Source organism: Podarcis muralis, chromosome Z (genome assembly GCF_964188315.1).
Source record: "Podarcis muralis chromosome Z, rPodMur119.hap1.1, whole genome shotgun sequence".
Lineage (NCBI taxonomy): Eukaryota > Metazoa > Chordata > Lepidosauria > Squamata > Lacertidae > Podarcis > Podarcis muralis.
Genome location: NC_135673.1, coordinates 28,192,504 through 28,220,105, shown reverse-complemented (window position 1 = coordinate 28,220,105; position 27,602 = coordinate 28,192,504). Strand labels below are relative to the sequence as shown.

General features: G+C 42.8%; 1 protein-coding gene across 2 annotated transcripts; it reads left to right on the top strand.

Moving 5' to 3' along the window:
* On the top strand, positions 1-27,489 carry CYSLTR1 (cysteinyl leukotriene receptor 1). 2 transcript variants are annotated; one of them, XM_028715235.2, is made up of 3 exons: positions 2-307; positions 20,583-20,667; positions 21,914-27,489. In XM_028715235.2, the coding sequence occupies exon 3, from the start codon at positions 21,931-21,933 to the stop codon at positions 22,966-22,968; it is 1,038 nt and encodes a 345-aa protein (XP_028571068.2). In that variant the 5' UTR covers positions 2-307; positions 20,583-20,667; positions 21,914-21,930; the 3' UTR covers positions 22,969-27,489. The 2 variants fall into 2 exon arrangements, with proteins under 2 accessions (XP_077778420.1, XP_028571068.2); XM_077922294.1 differs by lacking the exon at positions 20,583-20,667 and having other exon boundaries at positions 1-307.
* The last annotated feature ends 113 nt before the right edge of the window (positions 27,490-27,602 follow it).

Here is a 27,602-nt window from a genome sequence, read left to right as displayed (position 1 = left end):
GCTCCAGGCAGCGGAGCAGAAAGGGTCTGTTAAGGCAGCTGGGATACAAGCAGCAGCAGAACATCTATTGCATTTCAAATGCTTTTGCTTTCCTGTAAGCCTCAGAGATTTAGTCAACTTTTCATCAGCATTTTTCTTCAGAAGACAGGATACACCTTTTCCTCTTTCTAAAAGAAGGAACTGATCTGCCTGCAATCAGAAGCAACTGCTTTCAGTATCACAGTTTTTGCTACTTGATTTGTGATACATTTAGCGCAAGAATTCTTCACCGGAATTATCCACTTTCCTTGATGATGAAGAAAAGCTTGTAAGTAGCTAGCCTGATAATTTGCATGTAAGTTTTGGTATGTTCAAAAGTCAAAGAATGTAAATTTATGTTAGCAAATTTGCTGTATAGTCTTCTAAAAGGCTTCACAGCCGGGGCTGATTTGTGCAGTGGTTATGTTGCTTCTCTGTAGTTTGCTCTTGCAATATATATAAACAGACCTGTGCCATAAACCCTTCCTGTCATATGACATCTGATATGTGAAACTCTGAGTGATGCAACAAGCAAGGTATTCATAAAGCAGAAATCTTTTCAATCTTAGCTGAATGACCAAGGCTTTCCCTATGTTTGTTTTTTCTCCGTGTTATCGGAGGAGGAAGAGAAGCTCATTACCAGATATATAGGCATGAAAATCCCAAGATGCTCACATGGTTTTGCCAAGATGAAGATCCCAGCATGATAAAGGTGCACATTTCAATTGTCTTATCACAGCTCAGTCAGAAATGGCCTATATATCAGAATGCCTGAGATTTACTACAGGATTACAACTATTCACTAGCTTCTTAGCATCAACACCATGCATTTAAGGCATTCAAATGTCACACCAAATATCACACTCATATAACAGTCACACCTTCCCCCAGAGAAGTCAGGGAAATCGCAGCTCTCTGAACAACTATCTGTGCACTTGACAAACTACATTTCACAGGATTATTTGAGGAAAGTTGTGACTGTTTAAAGTGGTATAGTGGTGCTTTAAATGTACGGTATACTGTCAATGTGACCCATATTGTTATGGCTTCTGCCCAGTCACTCTTAATGGCTTATCCATGCTTTAAAGCTCTGTGTCCGAGCACTTTTCTTTTATCTTGCTTACTTTCTTTTTTGCTCTGGAGCCTTCCCCAAGAAAACCCGCTCTTTACTGCTGAATCAGAGCAAACAGCAATCCATGGAAGACCCAAATTTCCATTTGGTGTGCTTCTGCTTTAAAGACTGTGGTTTTGTGGGGAAAGCGCCATGGTGGGGGGGAAAGAGAGCGCCTAGACACAGAACTTTAAAGTGCAAACCTGTGTCTGGAAAGCACAGGGCGAAGGGTAAGTATGAATAAGCCCTTATATTAAGCACCTTACTGGTCCATAGTCAAGAATAATCATAGGGACGCAGGAAGCTGTCATGATATAGACTTAAGATCATTGGTCCCGAGCACCACCTGGGAATGCAAGGAATTGAACCTGCAAAGCTGTGACACTAGGTGTCTCCAAGGCAAGGCAAGAAGTGAAGTAGCTGCACATAATTGTCAATGGATGTTTCATCAGTGAGTCTTATTAATTAGGACATGGGTTCTTGGAGTTGGGGATCTTGGTGTGTTTGGATGTGGTACCCATGGCACTTGGTTGGATCTATTCCCATATTGATCTTTCTCCAGATCTAATGTGGACCAGTGGATCTGTTGCATAGCAGGACTGCCTTTTTGCACCTACATCTGCTCTATTTGTGGATCCACAAATGAGGCAACTGGAACAAAGCCAGTGTAAGTCTCTCTCACCCAAAGGAAACCAGGCCAGTTAGAATTGGCCCAGAACTTTCCATTGACGGAGGAAGTGAGAAGCACATAACCATCTTTTTCTCTGCATGTACCAATTACATTAGAGTGATAATTCCCAGTGGTACTTGCTTAGCAAGCGGACTGTCATTCTTCATATTTTTTTTGCTTCACATGAGACTTAACAGAGGTGCTCATAAATAGCAAGGACATCTGTTGTTTTTCTAACAGTGTTGCATCAAATAATCTCACTCAGCTGATGGTAAGGCTTATGTTGAACAATGCCTTCTCCATACTGTCACCTCACTATCACTGCTAAATTTGCTCTGGAGGGTTCTCTAGTCCTTCTGGGCCAAATTTAGTGAGGGGTTCAAGGGACTGTGGAGGTAAATCACTGAAAACAAGTTCCCAGAATTCTCAGTGAAGAGGGGGTGGTTGTTAAACCGCTCTGCAAACTGTAGCTCTGTGAGGGGGACAGGTGTCTCCTAACAACTCTTACCACCTTTAAGTAGCCAAAGCTCCCAGAATTCCTTGGGGAACTGATGACTGCTTAAAGTGGTATGATACTTCTTTAAATGTAGAGTGTGAATGTACAGTGTGTACAGGCTGCCCAGTGTCTTCCTTCTGTGTGGAGGAGGTGATACAGTTTTGCCTACATAAGCAACAACACTTGGAGAATTGGGTTGTTGTCCTTATTTTTAATGATTTTAATACTGGTTGTTTAAAATATAACACGAGGGGTGTGTGAAAGAAGCAATGTTGGCTCCCATTACCAAGAAGAATATTCCATCAAGAAAAGTTAATAATAATCCAACCATCCTAATTTAAATATATACAAGAATATAAGCTGTCCATAGGTCCAAGATTAATGATTAAAATAAATCCATTCAAATTTAGAAAGAGCAGTACAATCCGACCTTGAAGTATAAGTCTCTTTGCAACCACAATGGCTTGTCTGTGAGTTCCTACATCATAGGAATGTAGTTTAAAAGTGTGTGAACTTCTGTGGATATCAAAGATATTTCCAAAAGGAAGTTAATACAAAAAGCTGTTTCTGGCCAAAAGTGAGACACCACAGGGCACTGCAACATCATATGTTGCAATGAGACATTATCATCATTACATCACCAGTGTCTGTCTGAACCAACCCTTCCTGTGAAGACACTGCTGAGTTCAGTATACCCAAAACATCATTGTTGTGGTTGCTGAAGAAGTCTCAATTTTAAAACCAACATTAGTGTAGATTCTAATGTTGTTCCTTAAGCACTTTGAGTATCCACTTTAAGACATTCCAATAAATAATTATTTTTAAAAGACCAGCAACTACAGGTTTAACTTTCTGTAATGTAGGGTTGCCATATTTCAAAAAGTGAAAATCTGGACAGAAAAGTTATTGAGCTGTTTTTGCAAAATCGCAAAGAAACTGGACATTTTAAAGCTATTTTTGAGGAAAACACAGGGGGAAGGGAGACACTGCCGACATTGGTTGCCATATGTCCGGATTTTCCCAGGCATTTGGCCGATTTCTGCCAGGAAACTACTTTTGACTGCAGTATTCCATGTATGTCCAGGAAATTCCGGACGTATGGCAACCCTATAATGATCCAATTATTCCCTCCACCAATGCAGCAGATTCTGAAGCTGACAGTCCATAAACAGGCACCAAAAGGTGCTGTCACTGAAGATATTACCATTCAGCCGTGGTTATAGTAGTCCCTTTCTTCTTATATTCGTAGACCTTAGGAACATCAGAAATAGAAAAACAGAGGTGCTTGGAGAATTAAGTTGGAAATAGAAAAAAATGATGTCTCCTTTTTGCACTCCTGTAAACATTCTTAAAATAGCAAGGATGTGGAAGGAGATGTGCAGAGGTATCTTTTGTAACACCTGGAGGCTGATTTGTTAGGGCCCATCAATCTCAGTCTGTCCTTAGCCAGCCTCCACCTGTCTGTTGTTTTTCCATTCACTCCAGGGGGTGGTACTGAATGTCAACTTCCTCCTCCTAAGTTTCAGTATTCCTGTTTTTGAGCTCAGTAGGACAAAGGCAAAACAAGAGTTAGTTGCCTCTATTTTTCATTAGCACTGTCTCCAGCTACTGTTGGCATCTCTGCTTTCTGCACTACCAGGGCTCAACCACACTTCCACTTGTCCCATTCCTAGAAAGCACAGGTCCAATAAATTTTCCACTTGCCCTGCATCTTTTCCAGGGAAACCCCACCCTTTAGCCCTAAATTGGAGAAAACTCGAATTGCCATTTGCTCCGATTGAGCGCTAAAGAGCAGTTTTCCCTGGGGGAAACCAGCAGTATAAGTGGAAGTGTGAATAAGCCCCCCATCTCAATGGGTCCCAGCCACCACTGCCTTTGTTTGGTGGGGGTGTGCATGCGTTTTGCATTAAAAGAGCTTTGAAGGGAAGAAGGATCTGGGTAAATAGCTTGCCATCTTTTCATCCATGGAAGCCGCGTGCAGATGGTATACTGAAGTGGGAATGTGGTTGTGCCTGCTAGTCCTGGACCCTTGCATTAAGTTATAGCATCTGTAAGGAGGGCAGATGTACATGGATACCAATGTCCAACGTGATGGATTGTGTGATCTGTACATTGCAAATTATGTGATGTAAAGATCACATCATTCCTTCCAAGCCCCTCCTTTGTGAGGGTTTATCATGAGTTACTGACATTCAGTTAATACAGTATCTGAGTTTGTAGTGCTTTTAATTTTGGTGCATTGGATGCAGAAAAGTATAGATATACTGTAGATAAAGAAGTAATGCATGCAAAGTGTTCAAGGAGGTGCGGCTGGCAGACATGATTACTCCTCATATTGATTATGCAGGGCTCTACAGGGGATTAAAATTTGCCCAGGAAGAAAGCTTTAGAACAATCCATCCCACAATTTTTTATATACATATATATATATATATATATATATATATATATATATATATATATATGCACCCATGTTTAACTCTCCCATTGAAACAGCCAATGAGACTTAAGTATGTTGAAATTTAGGCTTGAAGCAAGTTAGTTCCTCAGAAGGGCATGTGAAGGGCAAGTTCCTCTTACATGAACTTAGGAAACCGTCTTACATAAAGTCTGACCACTAGTCCATCTAGTTCAGTATTGTTGACACTTGGGCTTATCCACACTTCCTTTTGCCCCACTGCTTTCCCTGGGGGGGAAACAGCACTTTAGCACTCATTCAGAGCAAACAGCAGTTCAGGTTTCCTCCAGATTGACGTTTGCTCCCATTTAGAGCTAAATATCAGGTTTTCCCTCAGAAAGGAACGGGGCAAGAAGGAAACCGCTTGGATCTGTGCCTAGAAAGCATGGATCAAATGGAATACCACCGGGCTGTGCTTTCTAGGCATGTGATAAGCAGAAGTGTGGATGAGCCCACTGATTGCCAGAAGAAATTGATAAGATTTCACATAGAGGTCTTTCCAAATCCCACCTTATTGGCAAAAAAACTGTGGTATAAACAATAAATCCTGGGAGGATGAGTGCTCTTTGATTTGGTGGTTCCCATGTGCTGGAGACAGGCAAGTTACCCATTCTGTATGAGAATGTGCTCCCTATGAAGGAGCAGGTATGTAGCTTGGGGGTACTCCTATATACGCTCTCTGCCCACACGTCCTCTCTGTCAGGAGCACCTTTTACTATCTTTGTCTGGTTTGCCAGCTGCAGACATATCTGGGCATGGATAGCCTGACCACTGTGGTTTGTGGGCTGCTAATTGCAAGGCTGGAATACTGGAATGTGCTCTATGTGGGACTGCCCTTGGAACTGGTGCAGAAGTACTTGCTGGTGCAGAATGCAGCAGCCATAATGCCGATGGGGTAGCGTGGTCAACAATCTGCATCACCATTGTTAAAACATCTGCACTGAGCCAAGTTCAAGACCCTTGTATTACTATACAAAACCCTAAATAACTTTGGTCCAAGATATCTTAAAAAGGTAAAAGGACCCCTGACTATTAGGTCCAGTTGTGGATGACTCTGGGGTTGCGGCGCTCATCTTGCTTTATTGGCCGAGGGAGCCGGCGTACAGCTTCCGGGTCATGTGGCCAGCATGACTAAGCCGCTTCTGGCGAACTAGAGCAGCGCACGGAAAGGCTGTTTACCTTCCCGCTGGAGCGGTACCTATTTATCTACTTGCACTTTTATGTGCTTTCGAACTGCTAGGTTGGCAGGAGCAGGGACCGAGCAACGGGAGCTCACCCCGTCGTGGGGATTCGAACCGCTGACTTTCTGATCGGCAAGTCCTAGGCTCTGTGGTTTAGCCCACAGTGCCACCCATGTCCTGAAGCCTAATATCCCAGCTCAACCTCTATGATCTTGTATGGGAGCAATGCTGACTGTGCACTGAGTTGGCGAGGCTCACATGATACTGACATGAAATTGAGTTTATATGGTCATTGACCCAGCTCTGTGGAATGCTCTTCCAGTACAAACTAGGCAGGCATTTTCTGCCTTGACCTTTAAACATTTGCAGAACACTTTTCTTTAGTGCCAGGCTTATGCAGGCAATTCAGGCGGGCACTTTCAGTAATAGTTAGTTGGTGATCTGGTTGGTTTTTATGGTATTTGGGTTTTTTAAAGTGGTTTTTATTTGTCTGTGTGTGTGTGTGTGTGTGTGTGTGTAATTGTCGTAAACCATTTTAAAAAACGAAATTGTATTTTTATAAATACATACCAGGAGATGTCCCCTTCTTTCTGTGCTCCCTCCTCAAGAAGTCAGGAGGGTGGCAACATGAGAACGGGGCCTTCTCTGCAGTGGCTCCCCGTCTGTGGAATGCTCTCCACAGGGAAGTTCGCCTGGGACCTTCACTATACACCTTTAGGCACCAGGCAAAAATGTTCCTTTGTAACCAGGCCTTTGCCTGACCCGATCTACACCCTATACCCTTTTTAAAATGCTAGCTCTTTTTAGGGGGGTTCTATTGGTTTGTCGTTTGTATTTTGATTTTATGTATGTGATCCTTTATGTGAACCACCCTTAGACCTTCTGGTATAGGGCGGTATAGAAATTAAATAAATAAATGTCAGGGATTGAACCTGGGACCTTCTGCATTAAAAGCAGAAAGGTGTTTATTATGGGATGGGTGCTGATGCATGCAATTTTTTTCACAGTATCTACACAATGCCATTGGCATCAGAATGTCAGCCCTCATCGCCTACATTTATTCCTGATTTCCCCTTTCCTTTGAAAATCCAATAAGACATAAAATCATGTCACCACAATCACCAGCTTGCAATATCTGAATGACTTATTTTCAACATTAAGCTCCCAGCTGGAAGCACCCAAAGTAAATTAGATGGAACAGGATAGGTAAGGAAATGTAAGTCTGAAGAGTTGCTAACATGAAAGAATTATCTTGAAAATATACAAATATAAAAAATACAGTCTGATAAAGTTAAATGTAATGAATAACTATATTGTAATAGCTGGTCTGCTGGTGCAAATAATGAAATTTCAGAGAAGGTTTGGGGGAAAGAGTACATTTTATGACATCAAAGATACATCTACTGGGAAACTTTTGCAAAATAAGAGCTAGATGGCACACGGCAGTTGAAAGAGATATGACTAGTTGGAAATGTAAACATTGTAATACACGCAGGAATGGATAGTCTGTGAAAATATCCAGTTATTCAAATGTTTGGGGTTCAGAGATTGAGGAAGATCAAGGAGAAGAGCAGAAATCTATTCGACTGCATATGGGCAGAACTGGGACAGAAAAGAAGAATTAAATTATTAAATGACTGATGGCAGAAAAACTATGGACTTGTCCACACTTCTGCTTGTCCTGTGCCTTAAAAGCATGGGTTCAAGAGCTTTCCTGCTTGTCCCACTTTCTAGGCATGAGTCCAAGCAGTTTTTCATCTGTCCCGCTACTTTCCATGGGAAAACCCACTGTTTACCCCTGAACTGGAACAAACATCAATCCACAAAAACATCTTTTGCCATTTGTTCTGACTCAGCAGTAAACAGCCGTTTTTCCTGAAAGAAAGCAGTGGAATAAGCGATGGAATAAGCAGTGTGGACAAGCCCTATAAGTTGGTCAACTCTGGAGAAGTTAGAAATACCAAAAGCAAAGGAATTTCACTACAGATTTGTATAAATATTAAGCTATCTTTAGCTCCGATTCTTACATTGCAGGGGGTTGGACTAGACGGCTCTTGAGGTCCCTTCCAGCTCTACAATTCTAGGATTCTATAAAAAGACGTTATGAACATAAGACCAGCTGGAACTAGGCAGCTGGTGAAACCAGCATAATAAAACCAGAGGTGACTAACCTGTGACCCTGGATTATAAATTCTGACATCCCACACCCTGGACCATTCTGGCTGGGTCTGATGGGAGTTGTAGTTGAACAATGCGTGGAGAGCTCCAGGTTCCCCCCTCCCACTGAGACAGACCCTATCCTCAATCAGTGATTACTCATTATAAGGGCAATTTGGAACTTCCATGTTTGCTGGACTCCACTGTGGCATAATACCACTGAATACCAGTTGCTGACAGGGGCACAGTGAGAACAGCTATTGCCTTTAACATAGTGATGGGAGACTGGGACACCTGTAGCCCTCTAGATGATGTTGGGTTACAACCAATGCTTTTTTCTGGGGGTATTCAAAGGTACCCAATGCCGACACACACACCCCGTGTTAAAAGTGGCACTTATTGCAATGACTTCATGGTGAGTACTAGCGCCTTTTTCTCTCTTTCCCTTTTAAAAAAAAGCACTGATTACAACTCCCTAACCATTGGTCATGCTGGCTGGGACTGATGGAAGTTGGAAACCTTTTCCGAGCTGAAACCTTACCAACCCTCCTAGCCAGTAAAAGCCCTATACGACCACAGTATCTTTACTGAAAAACTATCTGGAAGAAGAAGGTGTTTGCCTTCACATTAAAACACTTCCTATCACTGCAGCCAAAGAAAAGTTAGCTGTCATTTGTATGATTTTTGTTATCATTACCTAGAAATTCCACTGATTTTTATGAGGCCTTAAAAATGGCCTCATATAAATGGAACCAGAGAACAGATAATGTAGAATAGCTTTCATAGCTCCACCACTGTAGATATCTACCATATATACTCGAGTATAAGCCAACCTGAATATAAGCCGAGGCACCTAATTTTAGCACAAAAAACTGGGAAAACTTATTGACTCGAGTATAAGCCGGTTCACCACACCACAAACCAGGTGGTGGCGGCAGCGGAGGAGGAAGAACAAGCAGCCTGAAAGGGCTCCTTTCGGGCCGCTTGTCCCTCCACCGCTGCCTCTGCCACTCACAAGAGCAGGCATAGGAGCTGCGGTTGGGAGAGGTACAGTGCAGCACAGTGCCTCTCCCAACTGCGGCTCCTGTGCCTGCCCTTGTGAGAGGAGGGGGCCGCTGGCAGGACCAGCGGCAAGAAAAGGCTCCATTCAGGCCACTCATCTCTCCACCGCTGCTGCCCGCCTCACTCGAGTATAAGCTGAGGGAGGCTTTTTCAGCATAAAAAACGTGCTGAAAAAGTCAGCTTATATTCAAGTATATACGGTAAGTTAATACGTGCAGTTAGACACCACCCTTCTAACACTCAAAATGAATATTATTCCCAGATTCATTTGTATCCTGAGAGGACTATAAAAACTGGGTTTTTATACCTGGATCATATTAAAAAGAAATAAATTCCTTTTTTAGGAAATGCCTTTGGGGCTCAGCAACACCAAGAATATCCTTGCAGAAAATGAAGCTACAAATTAAAGAAGACGGTTTTGAAATCCCAAATTTGGAATTATATTGCTATGCTTACCTACTGTCAAGTACTAAATTTAGGAATCCCACTGTTGGCCCTAATTTTCCAATGTGGGCAACCCACAGCGCCACCCGCGTCCCAATATGGAATATATTAGCTAATAAAAACAAATTTGATCCATTTTCACATGCTAAACTTACTCTGTGGTGAAACCCCACACTAAGAATTGCAAAAAAGATGGTGATATGGAAAAATTGGAGGGAAGCAGGTGTATTGGCATTGCACCAACTGATAGATGGGGAAGATGGAATTTTATACTTTTGCTATTTTAAGACAAAAATATTGTCTATCAGATGCAGCCCAATGGCAATATCTTCAATTACAACATCTGTTACAACAAGTGTGTTTGAGCCGTTCGAAAGCACGTCAAAGTGCAAATAGATAATTAGGTACCACTCTGGCGGGAACGTAAACGGCGTTTCCGTGCGCTGCTGTGGTTCACGAGAAGCAGCTTAGTCATGCTGGCCACATGACCTGGAAGCTGTACGCCGGCTCCCTTGGCCAGTAAAGAGAGATGAGCGCCGCAACCCCAGAGTCGGCCACAACTGGACCTTATGGTCAGGGGTCCCTTTACCTTAAGTTCAATATACCTTAAGTTCCCTTTACCTTAAGTCCCTTTACCTTAAGTTCAATATACAGACTGTAAAAGATGATTGGAACTTTCATTATTACCCAGATAGTGGGAAAATGTATTAGCTTCAATACCTAAGGTGTAATTAGTTTTAAAATTAGGACTAATGCAATAGAAAATAATATTTAGAGTTTATTGGACCCCTTTATGGTTGTATAAAAAAGGGTTAGCTAAGATAGCTCAGTGTTGGAGATGTGGCAAGGACAATGCCTCTCTGAAACACATGTTCGTACAGTGTTCTTTACTTAACAAGTTTTGAGAGAAAGTGCTGCACTGGGTAACTATGACTGTGCAGAAAAAGTTAAATCTTTCAGCAGAGAATCTTTTATTGAACTATATACCTGCAGTATGGAAATTATCAACGGGACAATGGAAATGGATTTCCTGTGCCCTAATAGTGGCCAAGATATTGATATTGAGGAAGCCAAGATATTGATATTGAGGAACTGGAAAAAGAAAGATATGATACTCCTTCAATCAATGGATTGATACGACATCACTGGCAATTTATGAATGGATTGCTTATTGGTGCAGACTCTGTATGGATAAATACGATAACATTTGGAATGAATTTATATAAAATGTAGTAGGCTATTAGCATTTACATAAGCACTAGGACAATAACACTATACCAATTTATTCAAAAATGCATGGGAATGTCGTATATTGCTCTCTTTTTTGTATATTTTCACTTTTATATGTATCTTTGTTGTTCACTTTTCCTCCTTCTTTTTCTGTATCACTTTATTTCTTTTAATGGAAATCACCTTAAAAAATTATAAATATTAAAAGCATCCTTCAAACACTGTAGGATCCATTGGCTGAAATCTCCACAGTGTGAGAGGTTTCACTTAATCTGGAAAATGCAGTTAGTGCACAACGCTGCGCCACGGTTGCTGACAGAAGTAAGAACCTTTCGGCATATAACACCTCTGCTTGGAGATCTGCACTGGTTCCCAATTCGTTTCAGGACCACATTCAAGGTGTTGCTGTTGGTATACAAAGCCGTTCATGTGTACTTGCAGGATTGCCTTGCCCCATATGTGCCCACTTGACCCCTTTGATCTGCAAAACTAGCCCTGATACAGGTGCCACTCATTCCGTAGTTGTAAGAAATTGGTCTTTTAGTGTGGCAGGTCACACTGCCTGCCTGTAAATGTGAGGCAGGAGCCTTCACTGCACTCTTTTCTGTGCCTGCTTAAAACATTTTGCTTATGCAAGCCTATCCACCCAGGCAGATGTTGGCGTGCTTTAGCCTTTCTTGCTGCTAATTTTATTTATCTTTATTTATCTTTAATTTATTTTCGTTGCTTTTCATGTTGAGAGTTTTAATACTTCCTGTAAAGCGCTTAGCGGTTTTACTGCAATCAAGTGGTGTAGCAATTTTGTTAAATAAATAACCATATATATATATATATATATATATATATATATATATATATATATATATATATGCAGGTTTTGGTGTCCTCGGGTATCTTCCCGTGTAAAAGTTGGGGTGTCTAGGCGACGTTTCGACGAGGTCTCACTCGTCATCTTCAGTGAGACCTCGTCGAAACGTCGCCTAGACACCCCAACTTTTACACGGGAAGATACCCGAGGACACCAAAACCTGCATTCCTGTACCCGTGAAAATCTACGAAAGCAAATATATATATATATATATATAAAACCTATATATAATTTGGTTAAATATTGTTGTGGACCAGAGTCCTGGTTTCTCGGTTTCTCTCTCTCTCTCTCTCTCTCTCTCTCTCTCTCTCTCTCTTCTATGTAGGTAGACAAGAGACATGATCAGAGCAGGGATAGTAAGGGGTGTGGCTTAGGGAGATGGGTTGTGCTTAGGGAGGGAATGCTGAGGGCTAGATAGAGTAGCTTGAGGGTCCACATTTGGTCCTTGTGCCTGAAGTTCTCCAACCTTGCAACAGGTGGATAGGATTAGGAAAGATAAGTGTGTGCAAAGAATATGTATAAGAGTGTGTGAGAGAGTGGAGTGATGTTAGATGGTGAACAGGACTTCTTTTAGTACTAAGAAGTAGTTATTTCCAATACATTGTTGGTAAGGCCAGGCGCAGATTGGGGGCTGTGCCAGTGGTGTCCATGCACCCAGTTCTGAGCCAAGGGGACACTGTTTCAAACCCAGGTTAGTGAGGCATTGTGCTTTGGGAAGGAAGTGTGAGGCTCTGACAGAGTCCTAGAAACCTCCTTCCTCCTTCTCAAAGACTAGATCCAGAGGACAGGATCACACTTCAAAACGACCTTGACAGATTAGAGAACTGGGCCAAAACAAACAAGATGAACTTTAACAGGGAGAAATGTAAAGTATTGCACTTGGGCAAAAAAAATGAGAGGCACAAATACAAGATGGGTGACACCTGGCTTGAGAGCAGTACATGTGAAAAGGATCTAGGAGTCTTGGTTGACCACAAACTTGACATGAGCCAACAGTGTGACGCGGCAGCTAAAAAAAACCAATGCAATTCTGGGCTGCATCAATAGGAGTATAGCATGTAGATCAAGGGAAGTAATAGTGCCACTGTATTCTGCTCTGGTCAGACCTCACCTGGAGTACTGTGTCCAGTTCTGGGCACCACAGTTCAAGAAGGACACTGACAAAATGGAATGTGTCCAGTGGAGGGCAACCAAAATGGTCAAAGGCCTGGAAACGATGCCTTATGAGGAACGGCTAAGGGAGCTGGGCATGTTTAGCCTGGAGAAGAGGAGGTTAAGGGGTGATATGATAGCCATGTTCAAATATATAAAAGGATGTCACATAGAGGAGGGAGAAAGGTTGTTTTCTGCTGCTCCAGAGAAGCGGACACGGAGCAATGGATCCAAACTACAAGAAAGAAGATTCCACCTAAACATTAGGAAGAACTTCCTGACAGTAAGAGCTGTTTGACAGTGGAATTTGCTGCCAAGGAGTGTGGTGGAGTCTCCGTCTTTGGAGGTCTTTAAGTGGAGGCTTGACAACCATATGTCAGGAGTGCTCTGATGGTGTTTCCTGCTTGGCAGGGGGTTGGACTCGATGGCCCTTGTGGTCTATTCCAACTCTATGATTCTAGTTAGCACTTTCCCGGCTTTCGGAGGCAGGTGATAGGGCTCTAGGACCCTCCCAGAACCTTGCATCTCCTTCCCAAAACACAGTGCCCCCTTACCTGGCATTGCGCAGGGCACCATGCTACTGAAGTCTGCCACCATAGAGCAGACGGCCTGATCCACACATAGTATGCTGAGCTACATCCCGTTGGCACCCTGTTACTCAGACTAAGCCCTGACAACAAAGACCAGAATGCCGTTCCCCTCTGAAAATCAACTTAAATTTGCTTCTATAGGTATAAATTAGCATGTGGAGATTTTATGCAAAATTGTGTCATGAGCTTGCACCCCAACGTAGGTATTCATGCATCTGCCTCAGAGGCCATCACATGCATTCATTCATTCAGACAAGATTTAAGTGTGGAAAATAAAGCAACTAGCATAGGTCCAAACCTGATGACTTACAGGTTATTTACAACTCTCTAATTCTATATAGGCCACAGACCATGCCTCCATTTGTTGGGAAGTACTTTGAGAAACAGAATTGCTCTGCCTTTGAACAGCTGAATGTGAACTTCCTGAGTGGTGAAAATGACAACCATCTCAGGCACAAGTGCCTAGTGCCTATTGGGATTGGTAAAATGCCAAGAGTAGGCGGAGCCGGGGCCAATGACAGGCAGGCCCAACTAATCCTAGTGAATTGTCTCTGTCCATAAAGGCTGGCTGCACAAAGACTACGGAGGAGGAAGCTGGCAGGCAGTACTGGACTGGTTGTAGATAAGGCAAGCAGGTGGGAGGAGCTTGCTGAGGACTAACTGAGGTGTCCCATTCACCCTAATGGATCAGCCTCTACTGCCAAGTAGTGGCTCTTCAGGGTGACTTGCATAGAAGAAGAGACAAGTTTTTACTCCATTTATCAGCTCTGGCTGCATAAATGTTCCTACTCTCCCACTTCTAAAATTTCTTCCACGTCATATCCCTCTTCTCCTCTCAGAAAGCCTGTTAACCTTCACACGGCCTGTCCTGCTTGCAAATTTATAGGCTGATTGGGAAGAGGTTTCAGAGAGTGCTCAAGTTCTGTGGAATCTCAGGGGCAAAGGGCACATAGCCTACTGAGAGGATGCTTGAAAAGCCTCTGATATATGATTCAGCTTCTATGTTTGTTGGATCGAGGCCAACAAAGACATAAACAGCAACTGAATTTCACATCATAGGCATGGACAGTTATAGACATGAGAGGAGGCTACGCATGTTTCTGGGCATGCTTTCCCACTGAAAGGATTTACGGTTGTTGCAAGTTATTTTCTCAAGTAAACATTTTCAAGAACAGCTCCAGGGACATTTCCCTCCCTCTGTCATTTTGGCCAGAACTTTGCATACCTTGAGCCACAGAACCACTCTCCTAACATGGGCATCACTGCAGCTTACCTGAATGGGGCTTAAGTGGGACAGAATGGGGCAATCTCAAATCATGCAGCTGATCCAGTAGGAGCACTGGATTCTATACACCAGTGCATCTACACTGGACCCAACTTCTCACCTGTCTGTCACCTCTCTCCCACTCCCCAGCTCAGTCCAATCTAATATTTATATTAGAAGTCACTTTGACCACCCATAAAGATGGTTCTTTTTATTGTTCTGCTCTTAGTTATAATTCTTCTCCTTCATTTCTATTTTTTGTATAAATCACCAAATACTTTATTATTAACCACTGGTATGAAAATTGTTTTAGCTTCATTGTAAAAGATATTTATTATACTCTGCTTCAAAGTGAAGAACACAGTGGGCTTATATCAGAGTTTAAAACTAAGTTACAAAAATAAAATCAGGCTACAGATAACAACAATAATAATGACCAGGTGATATCAGTTACCAAGTGGAAATTAACTAGCAGAAATAAATTATGATATGGTAAAATGCTCCACTTAGTGAGTGGAGCCAGGAAGGTTTTTAAAACTACCAGGAAATGTTTTGTAGTCCCCCCCCCCCTAGATAAGTTCCTGATAAAAACTAGGGTGGTTTATGCAAATTTACTGAATCTCAGACTTAATTTGAGTCATATCTTGTCACAGTTCAGACCTGTATCATTTTAACAGCCCCAGGACTCGACTGGGGGTGGGGGCATCTGTCCTACTTTACATAAGAACATTTGTTGTTGTTGTTTAGTCGTGTCCGACTCTTTGTGACCCCATGGACCAGAGCACGCCAGGCACTCCTGTCTTCCACTGCCTCCCGCAGTTTGGTCAAACTCATGCTGGTAGCTTCGAGAACACTATCCTACTATCTCGTCCTCTGTCGTCCCCTTATCCTTGTGCCCTCCATCTTTCCCAACATCAGGGTCTTTTCCAGGGAGTCTTCTCTTCTCATGAGGTGGCCAAAGTATTGGAGCCTCAGCTTCACAATCTGTCCTTCCAGTGAGCACTCAGGGCTGATTTCCTTCAGAATGGAGAGGTTTGATCTTGCAGTCCATGGGACTCTCAAGAGTCTCCTCCAGCACCATAATTCAAAAGCATCAATTCTTCGGCGATCAGCCTTTTTTATGGTCCAGCTCTCACTTCCATACATCACTACTGGGAAAACCATAGCTTTTACTATACGGACCTTTGTTGGCAAGGTGATGTCTCTACTTTTCAAGATGCTGTCTAGGTTTGTCATTGCACATAAGAACATAGGAAGCTGCTATAGACCATTTTAGACTTTGGGTCCATCTAGCTTAGTTTTCTCTGCACTGACTGGCAGAAGCTGTCCAGGATTTCAAGCAGGGTTCACTCCTGGCCCTACCTGGAGATGTCAGGGATTAAACTGGGGGGGGGGGGTCTTCTGCATGCAAAGCAGGTGCTCTACCACTGAGCTATGCTCCTTTCCCCTACTTCAGAGACAGCAATGCTCTGGAATGGCTGTCAAAGTCCAGGTCCAAATATAAAGAACCCTAAATAATGAGAACAGAAGCCTTGAAGTTACCTGAACAGCAGACCGAATAGGCACACAGCTCACCTGGCTACAGCCTTCCTCAGCCTAACTAGGGTATGATACAATCCCATTGAGCCTCTGCGTGACCCCCACCCCAGTCATCACTCAAGATTTCTAGGATTGGGCGTGTGATCTTTCAGACCAAATGATATGACTTCTGGGGGGGGGGGAATGACTAGGTTCCAGCACCACTCCTTTTCAAAGTAATGCTCTGGGTATCCTCCAAGAAATGCATAACTACAAGCAGAAACAGGAATTCCGGCGAGGAATTCCCTGGTTGCATCGTGGTCAGAGCAATTGTTTCCTCTCTTTCAAAAAGGCAGATTTTTGTTTTACTTTGGGTACACACTCTGAAATTTTGCAACAAGGCCTCTCCAGACATCCTTTTTAATTTTTTTTTTTTACTGCACACTCATGATGATTTGTGTCCGTGATGCTCTTGGGGTGGCCACATGCAACTCTGCTTTCAATACTGTTTGTGCCTGCAAAGGTTTTGGGTTATTCACACTGCCTCATTTCCAGCCAATGCATATCATATAACTTCCTGCAGAAATCCCATAACTTTTTATATCACAAACGAGATGGTCCATCCTGTTTAGCCGCCTGAGGCGGAACAGGAAGAAGCTGCCCTGCCTCTGCTGAAGCCTCACGTACTGGGGTTGTGCAGTGGTGGCTTCTGGTGAGGTCTCATGAGATTTCCACAAGACCTTGCCAGTAGCTGCTGCCATGCAACCCCAGCGGCTGCAAGGGCGGGGTGTGCCCACGGAATCCTGCCCCCCAAGGTGACTGCTTCAGTCCCCCTCACAGGCCACAAACATTCTGATTTATTTCTAATCTGCTCTGGTTGTGCTATAACCTCTCCACACTGTAATCATAGAATTGTGAAGTTGGACGGGACCCTGAGGATCTTCTAGTCCAACTCCCTGCAATGCAGGAATACACCGCTGTCCCATATGGGGATCAAACCTGCAACCTTGGCATTATGAACACCATACTCTAACCAACTGAGCTATCAGGAGTAGCATTGGGGAAGCATCACAGAACAGACTAAGCAGAATAAATCCACTGCCAGTGCACTATCATTATGTCAAGAACATGATGCAATAAAACACCAGTCTGGAAGGGCCCAAAGTGGTGGTGCAGAGTAATTGTACCTCTATGATGTGTGGCCATTCTAGGACTCGTGCAGGCAATGCATCTCAGATGATGCTACCTCTTTCCCTCTGTCAAAACCTAGTTCTCCCTTTGAGAATGTGTGTTGTGTTGAGAACACAGAGAATCAGAGCGCCCAGTTTCTTTCTGTAATTCCTCAATCTTATCTGCCTGCATATTCTTAGCTAGTATTTTTGTTTTCCTTTTGTTTAACTTAAAGCCCGCAACTTCCCCAAATTGTTCAAATTCTCTGAGTACCTCTTTTATTGAGCCCAGAAACAGGAATAGATACGACAAAGAAGGTGAAATATTTAGGGGTATGGGTAACGCCAAAAAACATAGACCTTTACAAAAACAACTACGAACCAGTATGGAAAGGAGTTAAAAAAGATATAGAAGTGTGGGGTCGGCTCAGATTATCTTTTTGGGGAAGGATAGACACAATCAAAATGTCGGTGCTACCAAGAATTTTATTTCTCTTCCAAAACATTCCAATTATAAAAGGTACAAAGATATTTAGAATCTGGCATAGAGAGATCTCTAAATTCATCTGGCAGGGGAGGAAGCCGAGAGTTAAGTTTAAACTATTGACAGATACAAAAGAAAGGGGAGGCTTCGCCCTGCCCGATCTGAAACTTTATTACGAGGCATCGTGCCTATGCTGGGTCAAAACATGGATAAAATTGGAAGACAGGGAAGTGTTAGACTTGGAGGGGCACGATAATCGCTTCGGATGGCATGCCTATCTATGGCATGGGCGAAAGAAGGGCCATAAGGGATTTGAAAATCACATATTTAGGGGTCCCCTGATGGAGGTATGGGAAAGATATAAGGATATGCTAGAACCTAAAACACCCCAATGGCTATCTCCATTAGAGGTTATGGCTGTCAAAAAGATTAATATGAGGGACAAATGGGCAACTTATGAGCATCTGGTAATGAAGGTGGAAGGAAAGTGGAAAATGAGGCCATATGACCAGGTCAAATCCCAAGTATATGATTGGCTACACTACCACCAGATAAATGACATGTTTAGAAAAGACGTTAAAGACAAAGGATACGCCGATAAAAATTCCAGATTCCAAACTGAGATCCTGGGGGATAATACAAAAATCTTATCTAAAATGTATAAGCAATTACTGGAATGGAACTTAGCTGACGAGGAGGTCAAGGCGGTAATGACACACTGGGCCAGAGACTTTGGTCGCAATATTTATTTTGAAGAGTGGGAAAAACTTTGGAAACAACATCTTAAATTTACAGCCTGTGTGTTACTTAAAGAGAATCTAATGAAAATGTTTTACCGTTGGTATTTGACCCCGGTCAAATTAGCTAAAATGTACGGATCCTGCAACAAATGTTGGAAATGCAAGGATAGGGAGGGGACTTTCTACCACATGTGGTGGGAATGCCAAAAGATCAAAGGGTTCTGGGAGAGTGTATACAATGAAATGAAGAAAATGTTAAGATACACCTTTGTTAAAAAACCCGAGGCGTTCCTACTAGGCTTGGTAGGAACAGAAATAAAGAAAAAGGATTACAAACTGTTTCAATATGCTACAACGGCAGCAAGGGTCCTGATAGCTAAGAATTGGAAACAAGAGAGTTTACCAACAATGGAGGAATGGAGATCCAAATTATTAGAATATGTGGAGATGGATAGGATGACAGGTAAAATTAGATATACAAAAGATCAGAGGTTTGTCAAAAGTTGGGAAAGTTTTACGAAATATCTGGAAAACTTAACGGATGAACAGATAACACTGGCGGGTTATAAAGGTGCTCTGTAAAAAGTAAGGGTAATGCCAAAGGAAAACAGATGAACGAGAATAACTTGAGGCATTACAAACAAGGAAATGCGGATGTATAGTTTAATGTTACTTTGGAAGATTCGTGGAATGACAGAAGGAAGTCTTATCTTTTTCTTTTTGTGAACAACATGAATACTGACTCATTTGTTTTGTGTTTTATATTCTGAAATTCAATAAAAATTATGCAGAAAAAAAAAAAAAAGAGAATCAGAGCGCCCAGTTGCCTTCCCTTCATGGGCAGCAATTATGCCCAAACTTACCTGGGGGAGAAATCACATTGAACTTGATAGGACATACTTCTGAGTAAGCCTGTACAGGATCACTATTTTCATTTCCCCAAGTAGAATAACAATTAGAAATAAATACCTTGGGTTGTGTCTAAGTAGATGCGCCCTTACTTCTAATGGCAGGTTGTGGTTTTGGTTTGGCTTCTGCCTGTGCAAGCCTTCATCTGATTTCTTTGAAATGGTGCATAAAGTCTGGAGTAAGGGTTATTGGTAGTGCCTTATTTCTATGAAAAATTGTGTCGCTACACACCGTGCCCCCCATCTCCCCCACCATTGCGTCGCTGTTTGCTTGTACTCCCTCTGCCACTATCCCACCACCACTGCTTGTCCACCTCCTCCCTTCCCCCTGCTTTGACCACTACCGCCGCTTCCCAGAGCCTCCCAGAGCTGATTTGGTGTGACCTTTTTACAATCGCCAAAACACCTTCCAAGAAGGTGCCTGGCAATTGTAAAAAGGTCGTGCCAAAGCACCTCTGCTCCCTTTCTGTGATGTTTTCAGATCACTTCCAGGTTCACTGTGATGTGCACGTTTGCACACATATCAGATGCACCTCGAATAGTTTCTGCATGTATCAGTAACTCTCAGTAATAAGAGGGTCAATGGTCTCAGGTTGCACAGTCTAAAAGTCTCAACATAAAAGAAATGGAAATTGGGAGGGAGGAGGAAAAATTCAAGGAACCAGCTCTTAGTCACCAAATTCTTACAAGTGTTCTGTCTGGCAAGGGGTGAGGGAGCAAGCTCTTTGGTGCTGGTGCTTCTTTGGCCAATAGCTGGGCCCAGGCTGATCTTCCCCTTGCTGTGATATTCTTCCTGGGAGGCAGGGGGTTTAACTCTCCAGTGGCCTTTTGCCCCCTGGATGACGGCACAGGCCAGTGTGTTCTGATTTTCAGTTCTGCAATCCCAACTGGTGCACATGGATAACAGGTTTCCAATAAAGCCTTAAACATCTTTATGCAGAAGTGAGTCCTGCTATTTTCAATGCAGCTTACTCCCCCCCCCCCCCCGGTAAACTGTGATGGAAAAAAATCTGTGCACAAGGCAAAATCAGACACTGTTTTATCCGTTTTCCATTTTATCAGGTTCCCAGTTTGGCAATGCAGGAGAGCTAGCTGCTAGTATTAAAGCCTTCCCAACAGAGCCAGCCACTCACCGAAAAAGGATACAGTAAGTTCTTTTCAGTGGTAAAGCAGTCCTCTCCTTAAGCAGGATCGCCCCCTTCTGGTAATCACATCGTCTGCCATGCCAACAGAAATAGTGAATAGGCAGATAACTGTGTAGGATACAAGGCTGAATGCATGAGCTTCTGTCCAGGGAATCTTCTGGGATAGATGAATATGTAAGTTCTGGCCTCTGTCCATTTAAATTTCTCTCAATTTCTCATTTTCCCAGTCTCAAGTTCGGTTTGCTAGATTTCATTATGGAAACTCATGAGCATTTTAGCATGCATCTCTCCCCATATGCACATTTTTGTATGCAATTTTGTATAATATACACCTTTTAACAAAAAATATTTTCCCTAATACAATGCATTTTTGAAAGTTAAGCAAAGTGTGTGTTGTTAATATACACTTTCCCCTATTTTTGTACATTTTGCGTTTAGAGATATGCATTGCAAAATTGAGAGATGTGCAAATTCTGATGGATAGCTGTGCTTAACTTTGTGTATTTTTAAAACTATTTCTTTAAGAAAATGTGAATTGTGTAGGTTTCCATTAAAATGTAAAAAATTCCCTTTCCCAGCTTGTTGGACAATTGCTCAAACTCGCTTAGCAGATTTGCAACTCAGAACAGAACCAGTATTGGTATAATTCACTGGTCCAAAAGCAGGTTTCAGAGACCAATTCAGCCCTGCCCTGTGACCATTCATCATCAATAAAATGCCTGAACTTTGCTCAATTAATTATTAAATTAATAATTAAATACGGACACCTTCACGTATTACAGAAGCAATAGTTTGAAATGGAAGACTAAGCTTGATTTTGAATTAAATTTCTTCTCCACACATGGAAGAAAATGCTTCTTTTAAAGTGGAGCTTGTATAAGGACATGTGCTCAAGTAATTAGAATTATTTTAATTTGCTGCATTTTCTTAAGTGCAACATTTAAATGAAGGGGATAGCTTTTGAAACCACCAGGTGTTTATTTGATTGATCGATCTGATTATTCAGCTTGTTGTTGAATAATGGTTTCACAATTCTCCCTAACTTTTTCACATCCAGAGGTCACTGAAATAATATCTCTACCAGCTTGCTCAAATAACTGATGTCTCAGATCCGATTATTAATTTGCAGCTTACTAGCTCACTGGGAGCCCTGTAAAGCCATCTCTTTCAGCAGTTGCAAAAGTTGTATAAAAACACCACACTAATGCTGTTTCCCTTTCCTTTTCTCCCACCCCAACCCCACTGCAGGATCTGAGTTCAATTTGATGACTCGTGGCGAAAATATGCAGAGCAACGTGACGACATGCAGTGCCACCATTGATGAATTCCGGAGTCAAGTGTACACTACGACGTACTCTATAATCTCAGTGTTGGGCTTATTAGGAAACGGCTTTGTGCTGTGTGTCCTTATAAGAACATTCCAGGAGAAAACAGCCTTCCAGATATACATGCTCAACCTTGCTACTTCAGACCTGTTGTTTGTGTGCACACTGCCTCTGCGGGTGGTATACTATGTCCACAAGGGCGACTGGTTCTTTGGTGACTTCCTATGCCGGATCAGCTCCTACGCCATGTACGTCAACTTGTACTGCAGCATCATGTTCATGACGGCCATGAGCTTCTTCCGCTGCATTGCCATAGTTTTCCCCATGCAGAACCTCAGGTTTGTAACTCGGAAGAAAGCCGTGCTGGTATGCGGAGCCATTTGGATCTTTGTGACACTGACGAGCATGCCATTTCTGCTGAGTGGCTCATACCTGGACAGTTCGAGCAACAAGACTAAGTGCTTTGAGCCCCCGCCAGCAGATGAGATGCTGAAGCTGGTGGTCCTCCATTATATTGCATTATTTATTGGCTTCATCATTCCCTTCACCACCATCGCCGCCTGCTACACCATGATCATAAGAACCTTGCTGAAAAATTCCCTGCAAAAAAAGGAAGCGGCCCGCCGGAAAGCCGTCTGGATGATTGTCATTGTCACCTTGACCTTCCTCTTGAGCTTCGCTCCCTATCATGTCCAACGCACGGTCCACATTCATTTCATGATGGAAAGGGGTTCACGTTGTGAGGATACCCTCTACATGCAGAAATCTGTGGTGATAACGCTTTCCCTGGCAGCTTTCAATTGCTGCTTCGACCCACTTCTCTATTTCTTCTCTGGAGGCAACTTTCGCAAAAGGCTTTCTACCTTCCGAAAGGGGTCGGCCTCCAGTGTGTCACAGGCACACAAGTTCAAGATGTCCTTAAAGAACTTTGAGGAGGAGCCAGCTAATGGGAAGGCACGAGAAGAGATGGGCTTATAGCCTTTGCAGAAGCTACCAGAAAATCATGACAGGGTGGGAAGCCAAAAGAGCTGGCACACTGCTTTCTCTTAAGTTATGAACATGATGGTGCAAGGCAACCTGGAACTGGCATGACCTCTGGTGTCATTCAGATACCTCTGTAGCAGTCATACCAATCTGAGCTGCATTATCCCATGTGTGTTGGTGGTTTAGCAGATGTGTGGGATGATTTGTCATATTTATTTGCCACATTTATGTCCCACCTTTTCTCCAAGCTCAAGGAAGTGTACATGGTTTTCTCTCCTCCTGTTTTATCTACAGAGCAAACCTCCAAGGCATAGCTGTCAACTTTTCCCTTTTCTTGCGAGGAATCCTATTCAGAATAAGGGAATTTCCCTTTAAAAAAGGGAAACGTTGACAGCTATGTGAGTCCAAGGTAGATTAGGCTGAAAGATAGTGGCTGTCTCACAGTTGCCCAGTAACTTTGCATTGCAAGTAAGCAATCAATCAATCAATCAATCAATCAATACATCCTGGACTGCTTGTGCATTTGTGTCTTTTACAGCTTGACTTGCAAACATGTAGCCTTGTGGAGGCAATGCTAAAGAGTAAACAATGGCTAGATACTGCTTGTTCTAAGATAAAGGGACACACAGCACTTTTGAAGCACACACATCCCACCCACTCCCCAAAAATCTGGTCACTGTAGTTTACCCCTCACTGAGTTACAATTCCCAGTAACACTTATCGAACCACAAGATTCTCTCCAAATTAAGGGAAATGAATTAATTCTTAAGTGTTGCAAAGTCACTATCACATCCTAGTGATCTGATTCTCAGAAAGATCATAGCTATAATTGGGTGAAGAAGGGTGAAGGTCCTCTGGAGAATGGGAGAGGGAATAGGTATAGGAACCTAAGACCCCTGTTGGATAAGGCCAGTGGCCCATCTAGGCCAGCATCCTGTCCTCATTGTGGCCAACCAGATGCCTGAAAGAAGGACCTGAACACAACAGCGGTCTCCACCGCTTATGAGTCCTATGAACAGGCATTCAGGAACACACTGCCATCATGGTTAGTAGTTATTGATAGCCTTGTCCTCCATGAAATTCTCTAATCCTCTTCTCAAGCCATCGAGATTGGTGACCATCACTACCTTAAATATGTGCTGTGTGAAGAAGTACAGTGGTACCTCAGTTTACAAACTTAATCTGTTCCAGAAGTCCGTTCTTAAACTGAGGCGCACTTTCCCTAATGAGGCCTCCTGCCGCCGGTGCCCTTCCACTGTTCAGATTCTGTTCTTAGACTGAGGTAAAGTTCTCAAACTGGGACACTATTTCAGGTTTTGCGGAGTTTGGAAACCAAATAGTTCCTAAACTGGACTGTTCTTAAACCGAGGTACCACTGTACTTTGTTTCAGAGGTGCCATCTTTTCAAGATGATTGAAGGGGCCCCATGTGATGTCCTGGCGTCATGCATGTGACACCGCAAGGAGCCAGGGGACAGAGCCAAATGCCCTCTGAACACTGAGGGGGCCTGGCCTCCTCAAAATAAAATAAACATTAGGGAGCCCCTGAAAGTGCCTCAACCTCCAGGAACTGGTGCTTATGCTTTGTTTAGTTTGTCCTGAATTGCCAGCATCAGTGGATGTTCCCAAGTTCTAGAGTTAAGAGAGAAGGGTAAAAACCTTTCCCTATCCATTTCCTTACCCTTTTCTACCTCCAGAGCATATATAGCAGGAAAGGGTTGTTTTAGATACACACACCAGTTTTAATCCCACCTTCCAGCGTACTTAGTATAAGATGTAAAGGACTTCAGTGGGGAACCTTTGGTCCTCCAGATGTTACTGAACTACAGCTCCCAACATCCCTGGCCATTGGCCATGCTTGCTGGGGCTGATGGGAGTTGTAGTTCAACAGCATCCAGAGGGCTAAACATTCCCCACACCAGTTTCCTCTTCTCACCTACACCATCTTTCCCCTCCCTTTCAACAGGCACTTTGACATTCCATTATATCCTGGAGGCTAACAGAGCTTTCTCAGGTCATCAGTTTGTTTGTTTTTAAAAACGTTCTTATTAAATTTTAATTTACAAATGTATATGCTTTTGCATATCTAGAATTTCCACCGAGTATGTGAGAACCACTGTCTTATTTCTTGAGTTGGTGTCAATGAGACTGCTTGCCAAGAAACTGATTAAACTGGCTTACATTGTATATCAGGGCCGACCCACCCATCCGGCAAGGTGAGGTGACTGCAGATCCTGATTTAAATCTTTTCCCCTTCCTTGTTCCTGATGTAGATTTCCCTGGTGGGGGGGGGGTTGCCATTTTGGGGGTCCATCTCAGCTGCCAAAATGTCTTGGGCCAGCCCTGGCTGAAATGCGTGCACCACAAAGCAGGGACCACAAAGCTATAGTGAGCTCTGATACTAGTGCAGAAAAGAGAACTGGGAGGGCATGTTTAGAGTTTTGAGCTATGACCAAGAAGGCTCATGTTAGCAACATAGAATCACACTGAATCAGACCTTAGGTCCATCTAGTTAAGTATTGTCCCTCAAAGAACTCTGCAGGCTATAGTTTGTTATGGTTTACTAGGGATTGTAAACTCTGTGAGGGATGAACTAAAGTGCCCACAATTCTGCAATGGAATGTATGCACTTCAATTGTGCTTTAGTTATAGTGTGCACTAGACCAGGTCTGAAACCCTGAAAAGCTTCTGCCAATCAGTGTTGATAATGCAAAGATAAATGAGCTATGTTTGAATCCTCTTCCCACACCCAAAGTTTAGTTGGCAAGGTTCTGCAGAATTTTCAGCATCCTTGTAAAATCTCAAGAGAGAGCAGGGGAGGAAAATGTCAGAGTGACCTAAATCTGAGTGAAGTGGGGCTGCTGGGGCGGGGGGAGAGAAAGAGACAGAAGAGAAACAGCCGGTAGGGAAATGCACACATTCCTTCAGCACTCAGGAGGTTATGGTGGAGCCGCAGCAGAAAATACAGCTCTGCTGGTGGACCAAAGTAAACAGGATTGGAAACTCCAGCAAGACCATTGCGCAAACTTTCAAGACATTAATCACAGTGCCAGTGGGAAATGTAAACATTTGTCATGGTGGGAATTAATGCAGCTGGGGAGCTGATGAGTATGTGCACTGAATTCCCAAAGAGGCAGGGAATTCAGAACTGCGTCAGGGCCAATGGGACCCTTAAGCCTACTTCCTAAATAGTGCTATGGCAAAAATGCAAAATATTATTTGGTATAAAGGCTCCAGGGAGATCAAGGCAGGGCTCATCTCCCTTCAACATGCCAGAGTCAATGCCTATCCAATCAAGCAACGTAGGAGTAATCTCTTCCTCATGGTGCCAAACTAGATAGACACACTAACTCTGTATCTTTATCCTTGAGGGCAGAGAAGGGGAGGTAGGATGAATTTGAGTCAGTTCACATTTAAAAGCAAACCTACCTAATTAACACTTTCCAAGACAGAATGAGAAGTGAAACACTGCCATTTGCACTTCGAAATTTTGCACTTATCTGAACTTTGCAATGCAGTTCTCCAAACAGTGTTGACAAAAATACATATATTAGATATATAAAAATGTATATGGTTGTGAAAATGTGTGCCGTAGTCCATATTGCATAGAAAATGTATTTAGCAGGAGAAAATTGTACAATAATGCTGGGGGGAAGGGATTAATTTTTTTCCTTTTTTATTAGAAAGCAAATTGCTGCAGGACTATACATAATTGAATTTCAGACTGGGAAAAAATGAAAAACTGAGAGAACAAAAATTGAAAGAAATTTCTATCTCTAGCACAGGGTTTCATTTATTTATTTATTTATTTCAAGAAAACATGAATGATTGTTTTGGTGGCTCTGATCTGGATCAGAAAACCTAGCTTTGGAGTTGAGACTTTAACTGTTCATTGTCCCAACTATGATTACAATCTGAATCAACATCCCCATTTGCCACCAACTGGCACAAGGTGGGGATGGGCCTTCCATCGAACTGAACTGGAGTTTTGTTCCATATGCAAACTGCCAGCAGAGGGGAGCCCAATCCAAATTGGGGCTACAGTGAAGCGCAATGGGTTAAAGCTCTCCTAATGCTAAGAAGGGATTGTTCAGTCAGTAGAGCCTGAGATATCTGATCTCAGGATTGTGGTTCGAGCCCCACATTGGGCAAAAAATTCCTGCATTGCAGGAAATTGAACTAGATGCTCCTTGTGGTCTCTTCCAACTGTACAATTCTATGATTCTAACCCCCATTCTAGAGTTAAGGGCACTTAACTTTAAATCATAGAAAAACTAAACAATGGTTTAAAGGCAAATGCACTGGACACCTCCTGCAAAGAAATGAACAAGGAAACCTCAGCAAGGTAGCAATTGCAGAAAGTATTAAATTTCAAAAGTGATTTTCTAATTGCCAGTGTAGTTATTAGAAACTATGGCCTATGTGGAGTGTATTGCCAAGAGTAACATGCATGTAAAATATATATCGTGTCAATTTTGTCTTTGTGCTGAATGTAAATATACGTATGCAGACCCTCCTTTTTTTGCTTCCCTTGAGGTGGGGCTTGTAAAATGAGCACAAATTACACGAGTGGCCAGGAAAATTCTGTAGTTTGTAGCTCTTTGTATTTATCCAGTGAGGTCTCCGATG

Excerpts from the sequence above, each read along its gene's own strand:
- CYSLTR1 (XM_077922294.1), top strand. The coding sequence starts at position 21,931 with ATGACTCGTGGCGAAAATATGCAGAGCAACGTGACGACATGCAGTGCC.